Source organism: Trichechus manatus, unplaced genomic scaffold (genome assembly GCF_000243295.1).
Source record: "Trichechus manatus latirostris isolate Lorelei unplaced genomic scaffold, TriManLat1.0 scaffold00136, whole genome shotgun sequence".
In the NCBI taxonomy this organism is placed as follows: Eukaryota; Metazoa; Chordata; class Mammalia; order Sirenia; family Trichechidae; genus Trichechus; species Trichechus manatus.
The window spans coordinates 2,543,627-2,556,603 of NW_004444072.1; the positions used below are offsets into that span (position 1 = coordinate 2,543,627).

Below are 12,977 nucleotides of genomic sequence, written 5' to 3' on the forward strand. Positions count from 1 at the left end.
CCTGGGCCCCCACCCCATGTTAGCCGGGCTTGGTCAGTACCTGGGCCCCCACCCCATGTTAGCCGGGCTTGGTCAGTGCCTGGCCCCCAGCCCCACTCCGGGCTGGAACAAGTCAAGCCACAGTCTCAGTTCCACATTGCTTTTTTATTATAACCATTTTGAGTGGGGTCACTTTGCCAAAAGGACAAATCATTTAAGTCAGTATGAGTTATCCCTTTAGTGCTCAGCGGTACATACAGCGACCATGAACTTTGTCAGCCTCTGGGGTTTATTAGGAAGCTGCTCTACCACTGACAGTGCATGCTGCCTCTTGGCAGGGGCTTTCTGACTGTTTGAAACTGAGGAAACGAGCGTGTACCGCCAATTGCTGTTTTTATAGGGTACTGTATGAGGTGTCTGAATTTTTGGTAGGAAAAATAGAAATTTTGCAAATTTTTATTTGTTACACATATGTACCAATAGACCCCAGCAGGGAACTCAGGGGTATAATTACTGGTAGGTCATATGTACCACTAAACACTTAGGGTAGGCTTGCGGGAGGGGGCAAGAAAAAAAAAACCCATCGGACCTACCAAAAATTCAGACACACTCAATGATTCAGCATGCATCCATTAATGAAAACACATGGTATCAACAAAAAATTCAAAGCAGAAAATAACTGGGTCACTAAAGGGTTTAAAGCATAAAACTGGATGAGAAAAAAACAATAGGATATAAATGGCACAACTGAGTATTGCATATAAATCAGATGAATTGTGCCATTATGAGAACAACTGTATGGCAACTTTTACATCAAAGTGGTCTCAAGCTGTTTACATGAACTTTGTATTTCTTTCTAACACTATAAAAACAGAACTCGTGAAGGTAACACTGTGAGAGTGGCTCTGGCCCGTGAGGACAAAGCCCAGCGTGCCAGCTACTGTCCTCTGTATCCTGGCCCCCTCGCCCCTCGTTCCCGTGGAGCCCCTCCTCAGCCTCCCCAGCCCCCTGCTCTGGACACACGGGAGCAGGAGGGACGGAGCCACGCAGTATGCAGGGACATGGGCCTCCCTACACTCCTGTTCTGTAATGACCTCTGGGGGTAGTTTCTTAAAAAACAAAAATAATAAATGCGGGTCAGCTTGGACCGGTTATCCCTTGGAGACAGCATCTCTCTGACAAAGCATTCGCTGATGGCCAGCGATCAAGCCTCACATCCGCAGCTTCCTTAGTACAGCCTGGACGGTACGATGTGCAAGATTCAATTTAGTTGTATGAAGATAAGGCAAATCACAGGGAGGCCCTGGTTTATTTTTAGAGTCATATTTATTCTTCAGTGATATTATTGTTTACCATATTGCAGTTAGCACTGAACATTAGAAGGAGGTCATTTTGCGAGATTAGTCCAGTATAATCAGATGTTTAAAGTGTTAAATGACCCCTTGGCATATACATAAGGTAAGGCAAAGTAATTATGCCTATTTTCTTTCTCTAGTCTGTAACTTCTGTATGTAATGTACAGAGATAAATTTTAGCTCAGATTTCCAATCTGATCCAAGAGGAATGCATGAAACACATGTATTAAAAAAAGATGACAATGAGAATTACTCTAAGCTTCACTCGTATAAAATGTATTTAACTGTCAATAATCAAACCAGAGGAGGGTTCCACTGATTACCACATTTGTTAGAGAAAAACAAAAAGGTTTCATATATTCAGGATTTAAAAAAATGTGCAATTAAACAAAAGTACCTGATAAAATAATAAAAAGGAACAGATATTCTTTAATGGCACTGTAACTAGTAAAAATGCAAACAATGCTAAACTATGAAGAATAAAAAATAGTCACTTAAAAAAAGGAAGACAGTAATCTAATTCTCTAACTCCATGGACCTATGGAAACTAGGGTTGGCACTGCCGTGCCTCATGTCCCTCGTGCGTTTCTCTTCTTGCAGGACGAGAGGACTGTGGGGGCAAGGAGCAGCCCCTCTGAGTGAGCCCGTCGGCTCTCACGTGGTACCAAGGCAGCCACATGAGCGGAGAAGCCCCGCTCCAGTGTGCAGTCGGGGCAGGAAGAAGTGTCTAGTGACCACTGAACACCCAGCCAACTGAAGGAACCAGCTCAGCTTCCTGGGTGGGTGAGCACCCAGTGGCCTCTTGGGTGGCCGGTGACACTCGGCTTTTATGACAGTTGCTCTCAAGGCAAAGGAAAAGCTGCAGGTGAGCAGCTGACAGTCGCCAAGCTGCCGGGGGACAGCTAGCCCTGAGGCCCTTCTCAGTCCCCATCCTAGAGCCGGTGGGACAGCACCACACTTCTCACCTCAGAACTGGAAACACTTTCACAGCATATCCTTTGTAAGAAAGTCACTGACGCAGCCACTGCTTAGCTGCAAGGTCACTCGCTGTACAGGGACCCTGGGGGCCTAGAGTGCCATCCTGGGGACATGTACTTGGCAACAACCTGCTCCGAGATCCCCCCCACAGAGGTGCTGAGGAGACCACTCAAGAGCCAGAAGGCTTCGTCAGCAAATCTGCCGAGCAACTGTGGACGACCAACAACCATTATCTCGGCAAAAAGAGAGCTACCACCCACCTTCCGCTGAATGTGTCAGGAGATCTCCCTGCTAGTTTCAGAACAAATCCTAGGGCTAATTAGAACCCTCTCTGCAGTGGATGACTCGCCAGTCGTCACTGTTTTCCTGGAGAGCAAGTGGCAGACGTGTCATTATCACATCTGGCTACAGGGAAATGCATGGGTAGCAGTGGGAGGGATGCAAACGGCATCTATTCCTTCACACTAAGTTTTTCACTTGTCACCATGAAGGTTTCCACTGCTGGGGGCCTCGCCATCCTCTGAGGAGAGGCCCAAGGAGCCAGTCGCCCTGAGCGAGGCTGCTCTCTCCTGACGCTGAAATGGGGCAGTGTGTCTAACAGCACTGCCTATCCCTTCCCATTAAGATGCCTGCTCAGGCAAAGGAGAGAAACGGCCCATCTGATACTCGGTGCCCATCCTGGTTTCCTAAGCTGCAATGAGGACCAGGAAGGCCCAGGCATGCAGACCTGCTCCTGCTCTGCCCTGGGACGCCGTCCCGGCTGAGCACTGTCCTGCAGCCCCCACACTCAGCTCCCGGCAGCAGGAGGGGCTGTGCAGAAATCCTGCATCCTCATGGCATCTAAAATGTTCTCCAGGAAGCCCTGCTCCTCACAGAAAGGGCTCCAGGTCTAACTCCCTGTTACTGCTCCCTTGAGACCCACAAGGCTTCTGAATCTGGGTGAGAATGAGCTCGGCTTTCCCCCTTGACTCCTCAGTTGACGGGTGAATACAGCCTTGAAACTAGAAAACATTATCAGAAAACTGACTGTCTGAAAGATGTGCATCCCAAAAAGTCAGGCACACATTTTCCAACTGAAGGAATAGTAACACTCTAGCAACTTCTGAAATCAGTGCAACAAGGACTGGCTTAAAAGTGACCTTTGTTTTCTGGCTGTGAAAGATTCTAAAAGGTAAAATGCAATTGTTTAAGGAGGGACAGGGACCGTCTGAGGTTTAGAAATGTATTCTTCAACAAATCAAAAAAATTCAACACGACCTCACACCTAAATATGATTCCTAAGTTTAGACCCTGTTTCAAAAGATCATTATAACTTTCTGATGAGTCAGTAACAGGATTTCCCAGCCCTGGCACCCACTAGTTCTCGTTCATTCTCCTGCATTTGGCTCTGTTGTATGGCTTTCCACGCTAGGAATGAAGTAGACTGAGTCACAGATTTCCACAGAGGAAGTTTTCTTGATATCAACCAGTTCTTCCTATGCCTGATGCTCTGATAGGGAGATACGAAACCAACTCTTCCTCCTTCTTGTAAATATAACTGAGGAGGTCGCCACTCCTTAGCTGGGAAAGAGAGAACAAAGGAAAAGTGACTCTAATTGTGGTTTGATCTTTTCTGACAGTGAATGTGAGCTGGGTATTAACCCAGCTCTAGCTCAGTGCTGGGGTGGGCTGGGGGGTGAGTGAGGGCCCCGAGAGGCTGTCTGAATTTTCAGGAACATGTCTGTGTGTTGTGGCCACATTTGCTTCATTTGGATTTCTCTAAGGGTTCCAATGGGCTGCACCAATGCCAAATGAATGCTGGGAAAGAAGCGTTGGTTTCAAAGAGATCTCCACTGGAGGAGCCTCAGCCGGCCTCAGGGCCTGAGGGGGCGGCTGGGTCCCCACAAGACAGGACCAGGCACTAGAACCGGGCACTGCAGTCAGATGTCCAGGGGGCTCACAATGGTGAAGCCCGAGTCCTTGCTGTGGTTGCTGCTGTCATCGTCGGGGCTGGAGCTTGGATTGCTGGAGGAGGCTGAAGCTGGGCCTGTCAGGGGGTCAGAGAACACAAGGGGGGAGCGGGCCAAGGCCTCACTTTTCCTGGCTGTAATTCTGAGGGTGCGAAGAGGCTGGGCCTGGCCCGAGAAGGCCCCCCTGGCACTGCCACTGTCGTCTTCTTTGGAGACCAGGATGAAGTCGTCTGAACTCCCTCCATCTGTGCGCCCTGGCGTTTCTGAGGAGGCCTGTGAAGTACAGTCAGGAGGACAGGTGGATGAGAGGAAACTGGCAAAGTCAGAGAGGAGGGCCTATGACTGGGGACGCCCCATGGAGAGCGGGGCCACTTCGCCCTGCGCTCTGCCGTGGACAGATGCGGTGTCTGGCCCTGCTACCCTGATGTCCTGGTGCTTCCCAGTGTGCAGGACCAGCAGCAACGTGTTGAGCCCCTCTGAGGAGGAATGCTTTCCCGAATGCAGGGAAAGATAAGCTGCCCAAAGAGGCAGCGTTTGTGCTGCAGGGGAGAGCCTGGGCTCAGGGTGGAATCTCTACTAGCCTTGCAGGGGACCCCGCATGCAAACTGTCCACTCTCCTTGAGCTTTAATTCTCCCATCTGTAAAACAGGGATGATGACAGCGCCTCCCTCTGGGGGTGAGGTTAGGATGCCGTGCGTGACCTGCGTGCATGTGAATCCCTAGCGTGAGCTCCAGACCCAGAGTGATTTTACCACCTGCTTAAAGGAGAGCTTTCCAAGGGCCTAGCACGTTTCATCTCACACTCCTCTAACACCAACATAGGGTCCCTGGACTGGAATGCTACTTAATAGGACTTATCTTGGGTTGACAATAAAAGAGCCCACAGATTGGATTCCATTCTTGGAGTGGTGTCTCTAATACAGCTACCATGCTAACCTATTCTCCTTCAGCTTATAGTGAAGACATTAGCAAGACTTTGAAGACGTTCTTGATGGGAGAGCGTGTTGGCAGAAGGACCATGAGCCACCTGCCCCACGGCAGGTTGAGTCTGGTCCTTCTGCACTGTCCTTTAGACATCCTTGGGTAATTAACCAAGAAAGCAAAGAGAATCCATTCCTAACTTAGCAATGAACCGTGGCACAAAGGGGCCTTTGACGGACCCAATATGTGGTGATTACATCTCTAGAAAATGTCACAAAAGCCTGCCTAGCACTGTCTCCACCCCTAGCCTAACACCAGCCCTCATCCCCCACCATAACTGGGAGCTCACGATCCCAGGAGCTACATCCACAGCCCTGGACACCCACAGCACCTGGCACGGCAGACCCTTACAGCAATCTGGAAGGAAGGAGTGAAAATGCCTTCAAACTCTTGCTTGGCATGCTTGGGATGCATGTTCCTGGCTCTAGCGTGCCCGTGAGCAGTGTGAAAGAAAACTCAGCTAGCTCCAAGCCCTGATGGCTGCTCTAAGGCTTGAGACACAGGTCCCTGCAGGAAGAAGGAGGGCCAAGGCTCCCTGTCTGGTAGGCCCCTGGCCCCTTGTTCAGATCTCGGGTCCCAGCAGCGGAAGGCCTCAGACACTTAGCTTGTCTGTGTGACTTGCTGGCTTGCATCCGGGATTTCTCTCACCTTTCCACCCTTGAAGGACATAGGACCGCCTGCCCATTTCTCCCTTCCTCAGAGAAAACAACCTTCTTCAGGAGTGTTTTTTTTTAAACTGCTAACAACCATGGGGAAGGGGCCATGGCAGGGACTGGGTAGACAGAAGCCCTTCCGTTTTCTCTTTCCCCCTTTGTCCTGAGGAAGAAGCTGGAAGCAGAGAAGGCAATGGTGAGGGCCCAGGAAGGGCTGGCTGTTTCAGAAGCACGCGCAGAGGCGGAGGGTCTCTCAGGTCCTGCACGGGAGTCGGCCCTGGAGTGCGAGGGCCTAGTGTCTTTCACCCTGTACACACCTCATAGCCAACTCACTGAGTCTGCACGTGGGGGCCCCTGGGGCAGTCGTGGTAACCAGTAGGGTCTACAAATATGAAAATCAGGAATGGTAATTGTAAAGAATAATCAAGAAGCTTTAAAGTTAGCAAACTGATTGGTATTTTGGAAAGGTCTTTTTTCTGTAATGTTTTTATACATTCAACTAAAAACCACACTAACTGTTTAAACAAAATTGCTAATTAAAAATGGAAACTCACGTGGGTAGCTAGGCCTGTGCTCAACAATATTTGAATAAATAAATGATTATTGAAAAATAACATATCTGTGAAGGCATGGAGAATTTGGAGGAATCAATCAAATCGAAATTGCAACGTCAGGTTGCAGTCATGTGGCCAAAAATGCAGCCTCAAAGCATTTCATGACAGCTCCCTTTTAGAGCTAGATGAAACAAACCAGAGTTCTCTTCTTGAAGCGCATCCTTGAAATGGAAAAAAACCCCAAACTAGCACGTCACTTTGCTATTTTAAAATCATAAAAAATAAATAATTTACAAGCATCTGGATGTTAGTTTTTGAGAAAATGACTTAGATAAGATTTTGTTAATGTTCATTTTTCAAGATGAAACTTTGTAAGCTGATTTTATTTTTAGTATTATTAGGAATTAAACAGAAACAATCTTTCAGTCTTATCAGATAAAAACAGAGAGGCAGCATGGTGTACCTGGAAGCTTACTTATTGGATTGAGGCAGGGGGTTCTGGAAACATAATGCCTGGCCAGCTGGGTGCCCTCTGCCTGGCAAGCCCAAACACCTCTCGGGCTGTAGTTTTGTTACCAGTAGGTAAAAGGAGTAGACAGGGTTAAGCACACAGGGAATTGTTTAGATCCTTTCTAGCTGGAAAATTCTGTGATTCTATGTTAGAGTAAATTATACACAATGTCAACACCTGAGGGCAGGAGTCGGCAAACTAAGGCCCATGGGCTACATCTGGCCTGTGGACTGTTTTTGTATGACCCTCAAGCCTGGAATGGTTTTTACGTATTTAAAATATTGTAACAAACCAACCAACCAACCAACAAGAATATGTGACGAAGACTGTATGTGGTCCACAAAATGGAAAACATTTACTATCTGGCCCTTTACAGAAAAGTGTGCTGACCTCTGTCTTAGATGGATGGACATTAATGAGAAGTCTTTCCCCATGAATATGTTGGTAAAAAGGTTCTAGCCAAGTGAAATACACTCAAGACAGCATTAGGAAGGTACTGATCATACCTCCTGTGATAAAAGGGAATGGAGGACATCAGCTGGAGGCAACTCACCAATAACTAAGGCAGAGACCTGGCTTTCCAACCTGCAGAACAGTTGTGGCTGCTGCATACAGGTGTGGCGTTCTAGAAGCTAGTCTCATTATTATCATTGTGAATGGCGCCCCCTAGGGCACTGGAGTGTACAGCCTACACAGTTGGATAGTTGTCCCTCTGAATCCGGGCGGGATTGGTTCCAGGATCCCTCCATGGATACCAAAATCCACGGATGCTCAAGTCCCTTATATAAAATGACACAGCATTTGCATATAACCTACGCACATCCTCTCGTATACTTTAAATCATCTCTAGATTACTTACGATACCTAATACAATGTAAATGCTACGTAAATAGTTGTTATACTACATTGTTTAGGGAATAATGACAAAATGCAAGGCGAACAATGCTCAAACAACAAGTTCTGGAGACAGAGTGATGGTCTGTGAAATGGTGGGAGGCTACAGCAGGGGATGCCTACACATTTCATTCACGTGGATTCAGTGTGCTAGATGCACATCAAATTCAAGTTTTGCTTTTTGGAACTTTTCTCCCTCCCGGAATATTTTCAATCTGTGGTTGGCTGAATCTGTGGAAGAGGAACCCATGGATATGGAGGGTTGACTGTAGAGAGAAGCCCTTGCTTAGGCCCCTTGTAGTATTTCACAGGTGAACTTCACACATGGTACCTTGAAATAACTTTGATAGCTCTTGAGTACTCACAAGTTGGAAGCATTTATGTGAACATACCCTACTGAGTTAATGTGATAATGCCCACTACAGCTCCTGTACCTGCTTGGCAGCCCCGGCCGGCAGCCTGCCCTGGCCCTGGCCCCGACCACTGGAGCAGTAGTGGTCGTCTGTGATGTTGATCTGCTCATTCTCCTCGGCCTCCAGCTGGCTCTGGTTGAAACGCAGGGAACCTTTTAGAATGTCTTTGATCTATTTTCAAAGAGGAAGAAAATAAAAAGATGAATGAGTTTGTTTTTAAATAATAGCTAAATCTCTAATACATTTAAACTGGGGTTGTCACAGACCATTTTTTCAATAGTATGGAAATGATCATATTACCATAAAAAAGAAATAACAAAAAGAATCCAACTCTATCAAAGCCAGCGACTTAGCAATGACAAGGACAATTTCAGAGTGTTAATGGCCAGGTCCTCACAAGGTCAGACAGGAGCGCCACATCTTGGCAGCTATCTTCAGGCAGGAGGCACCATTTGCTTGTACACCCAGCCCCACTGAAATGGTTGTACCCTTAGCTGGAGCTGTTACTAACACAGGTAGACAACTGGGCCCAGCATACCATTTTTCATTGACATTTATGTCCCATTTAGCTCTTCAAGAGGTGAGTAAATGGGGCCTTGAGGGTCTGAGGCCTGCTGTCGGTAGTGGTTATGATTTGTGCTCCAGGACATTCCTGCATTTGTGGACTGAATGACTGACCACAATGCTGGGCCACGCCGCAGCAGCTGTGGGTGAGGAACAAGCAGAATGGGTTTGGTAAGAGAGATGGGCAAGGGAGGCGGGGAAGCCAGTCTGGGCTGCAAGCTAGTCAGACACAATTGCTCGAAGGAGCAGAGAGTAGGAGGAGATAGAGATTTAAGAGGCACTCTGTCTGGGAAGGAATGAGGGGCAGGGGGACAATGGCTCCAGCACTAGGGTGCTCCATGCCCTGGAATGCCCTTCCCCAGCAGGCACCAAATGAGTGGCCTGTGGGACACAAAGAACCAGTTGTATCAATGCACATACCTGCTTTAATCCTGCCAGGGAAACCAGAATTTGATCTTCTTTTTCCAAATTTTCTTGTACTATCATATCTTGAATATTTACTGAAAAGAGAAGAAAGATAGTCTATAACTAATGTTCTGGGTATAACTTACCTGCTGCCACACCAAACTTCAGACAAGAATGCTCTGCTGAAGTGCAGCCGGGGAAACCGAGCCAGGACTGGCGCAGACCCAGCTCCTGTGCCGTGAACTCGTGGAGTCGTGTAGTGTCTCATGAGAAGTACTCAAAGCTTTGCTGAGAAAATAGACATATGACTATATTTGAAAGGAAAAAAATAAAAAGGTTGCCCAGAGAGGGCAGTACTGAGCCTGGTACGCACAGCATTCCCTCCAACATCACAGAAGTGTGTTATTTTAATGACAGATGTGTCTTCACTCCCATGGAGAAGCCAGCATTCCTCTTGTGACATATGATGTGGTCAACAGACTGGACCATCCATCTAATCTCTAGAGGAAGCCTTTTCAGCCGGGGCTCCTACACTGCCTCATAGTTCAATGGTGTTAGCTCACCTCTCTCTCTAAAAATCAATTCCTCCTAGGTGACCGAAATTAATAAAGAAGCTGTCTTCAAGGAATTATTAACGGCAAGATACGCTGGCATTTCAACATAACAGTGACAATAAAAAGATACACGGGTGGCACTCACGCTGTCATTCGATTACGGCGCCTGAGAACCAGGGTCTTCACAGGAGCAGTTTCTATGTGTACCCACGTGACACGCCCCTCCTCTAGCCCTGATCTGAGGGATCCTCCACACCAGCTGCCGAGCGGCTCACCAATACGCCATACACGCCGTGGTCCCCGCCTTCTCCCCCCACCCACCTGAGGGGTGCATACAGTCCTGTCAGTGACTGGGCTTACTGACGCAGGGGCTCTCAGAAGGAGTGCCAGGGGGAGCGGAGAAGGACAGAAGGCCCACCCCCTGGGGATGCACCAGAGAGTGGGTGGGGGGGACAACTAAAACACATTTAAAAAAAGATACTGATATGCTCCCCATCTTTAAAATCACAATAAATAAGTTCATCATCCATTACCATCTTCTGATTTCTTATTTTCTGGGGCCATAAAAAGGCCCCATTTATAATGTCTTACATTGCATATTCCTGGTCAGACTTTACGTACTCCACAAGTATTTCCTGAGCGTCGTCAACTCTGTGACAGGCACAGCCATGAACAAAGCAGAGACGGTCCTGCCCCTGTGGCACTTCCTCATGGCAAGAGGATGGCCATGTGATGGCTCATGCACTGGTGGGAGGTGGGCTCTAAGCTGGTTCAGACCCCACAAAGCAGGCAGTGGGCACCCGCCCCTGACTGGGCCTGAACACCCCATGCGGGGAACGACGGAGGAAATACCTGGAGGCTGAGCATAGAAAGGGGGTTTCTGCCCCTCAGAGGAAGCCCTGACCTGCATGTCCCCATCTAGTCTGGGGAAAGGGCCTCCTGAGAGCCATGTCCCTCTTTCACTGGCCTTAGAAAGAGCCACAGCCTGGAGAGAAGGTGCTGATGTCTCTGGTGGCAGCTGTGGGACCTGTCTGGCTCCACATCCTCTCTTCACCACTGAGTGCCCTTCTCAGCACGACCACCTCAAATGTTTTCCAGAGCTTTGTCTCATCCGACTCCTGGTCCCCAACCCCGGCCCACAAAATCAGAATGTTTGGGAGGCAGAGCCTAGGAATCTGCATGCCCTTCAGATGTCTACAGTGCCCACTCAGGTTTGGGAGGGGCTTTGTTCTGCGAGAGTCCCTGGGTACTGCAATCAATTAATGCACTGCTAAAGAAAATGGTGGTGGTTCCAGTCCACCCAGAGGTGGCTTGGAAGAAAGGCCTGGCAATTTTATTCCAAAAAATCAGCCACTGAAAACCCTGTGGAACATAGCTCTACTTGGATTCACAAAGGATTCCTGTGAGTTGAAATCAGCTCGATGGCAACTGGTTTTATTCTGAGGTGTGACTCCTCCTGTCAGCTGCCCCCACTCCAGCACTGCCACTGGCTCAAACAGCTAATTAGAAAGGCACACCTTTCTCAAAATACTTTATTTCCACGTTTGAAAACTGACATGACATACTGATTTTTTTTTTTGGGGGGGGGTGTAATTTGAGACTTCACTGACATCTGCCAGAGAACTGTCCTAAGAAACATGTACATCTACAATGTCTGCAATATGAACGGTACATTATGGGTGAGATGCGACACCACTGCACAGTACATGACCTTCACAGGTGTAAGCTGCAGCCTCTGATACGGTGTTTTGAAGATTCAGTGCATAAATGTTTGTGAAAAGCTGAAGACAGTGGAGGGGGTGTGGTGAGTACTCAACAGACATCAGATATTATTTCAAAGACAAATGCAACACTGACTAAAGAGGCTCTAAATGAATTAATGTGTGTTTTTCCAACAATTTTATCATGAACATTTTCAAACATACAGAAAAGCTGAAAGAATTTCACAGGGAGCACCCACATTCCTCACACCTAGCACATTAACCTCTGCTGTCCCTGTTGATCATGTCTGTCCATCTCATTTTTTGATGCATTTCAAGCAAAGTTGAAAATATCAGTAGACTTCATCCCTAAACACTTTAATAAGTATTTTTAAAACTATAGTTCTTTGTATTTCTAGTCTTTGGCATCATCATAATGTAACTGTACCACTCTCCCCTTCTCACACGACATCGTGCCACTGAGAGTAAGCGACACATGGAGAAAGATAAACTGTCCACCAGTAAGTGTGGAGGGAGCACCAGTCAGGGGCCACCAGGAAACAGATGGCCACTCACCCTGAGTCATCTGGGGCGAGTTTGGCCTGAGGACTGAACTGCTCAAAGCCCCTTTCTGCAGGGTAAGGGGAGATCACAAGACACAGTGCCAGGTGTGGGGCTGCCAAAGGCTGGGAAGGGGCAGGGAGGAAGTGGTTTCAGCACCCAGAGAGGAAGACAGAGGGAAGGAGTGGCCTGCAGAAACGCTGGCTTTTGGAGGAGGGAAACAGCCAGTCCATGGCTACCCAGCAGGGAGGGAGCCAGGGCATCAGGACCCTCCCTCCCTCCCGCCAGTCTCATGAACTGAGTGGAAGCAGGGGACACAGGGAGCTATTGATGCAGTCCTGAGCGGCCAGCATCCTCATGCACAAAGAAGAGCAGCAAAGGAGAAGACTGGCTCTGGGTGGGGCAGAGGGAAGACTTCCAGCACAGACAGCACCCTGAGATCCAGGGCAAGGACACCACAAGAAGGCCATGTCTGGGCAAAGATGGCCTCTGGAAAGTGACTTCTCTTTGGACCACTTCCAAAGTAGCCACCGTGAGAGAGAAGCTAGCTTTGTTTGGCTACCTGAGTGACAAAAGAAGATTCAAAGGCCAGGAACAATGAGCCACAAACCTGATTAAGATCCCTTGGGGAGCTGGGCCTCCAGGGCACTAAATACAGGCAAAATCAGCCACAGTTCTCTCAAACACTAGAAGACAGAGAACTGGCATCTCCTCACTGCTTCACTCTGCCTTCTCCAGATTATCAAGGACTGTCTGAGAAAGCCTGGCCTCGTGATGATGACCAAGTTTCACAACAGGAAGTGTGGGCCCTGGCTCCGACTTCTCCTCACCCTGCTCCTCATGCTCCGTCTGCACTTTGGGGCCTGCGTGGGCCCCGGCCCCGACCTCTCCTCACTCTGCTCCTCATGCTCCATCTGCACTTTGGG

General features: G+C 48.3%; 1 protein-coding gene across 13 annotated transcripts in view; it reads right to left on the bottom strand.

Annotated features, from left to right (window-relative positions):
* Positions 1–129: 129 nt before the first annotated feature.
* TBC1D5 (TBC1 domain family member 5) overlaps positions 130–12,977 on the bottom strand; it is a 657,932-nt gene continuing 645,084 nt past the window's right edge. For 11 of the 13 annotated variants that reach the window (XM_023739548.1, XM_023739547.1, XM_023739544.1 and 8 more), the window contains 4 exons: positions 9,252–9,331; positions 8,289–8,438; positions 4,387–4,534; positions 130–3,872 (listed from right to left, as the gene is read on the bottom strand). In XM_023739548.1, the coding sequence (XP_023595316.1) occupies positions 3,637–3,872; positions 4,387–4,534; positions 8,289–8,438; positions 9,252–9,331 (614 nt within the window). In that variant the 3' untranslated portion in view covers positions 130–3,636. Of the gene's footprint in view, positions 4,535–8,288; positions 8,439–9,251; positions 9,332–12,977 lie in introns of all 13 variants that reach the window. The other 2 variants (XM_023739550.1, XM_023739552.1) reach the window with 2 other exon arrangements.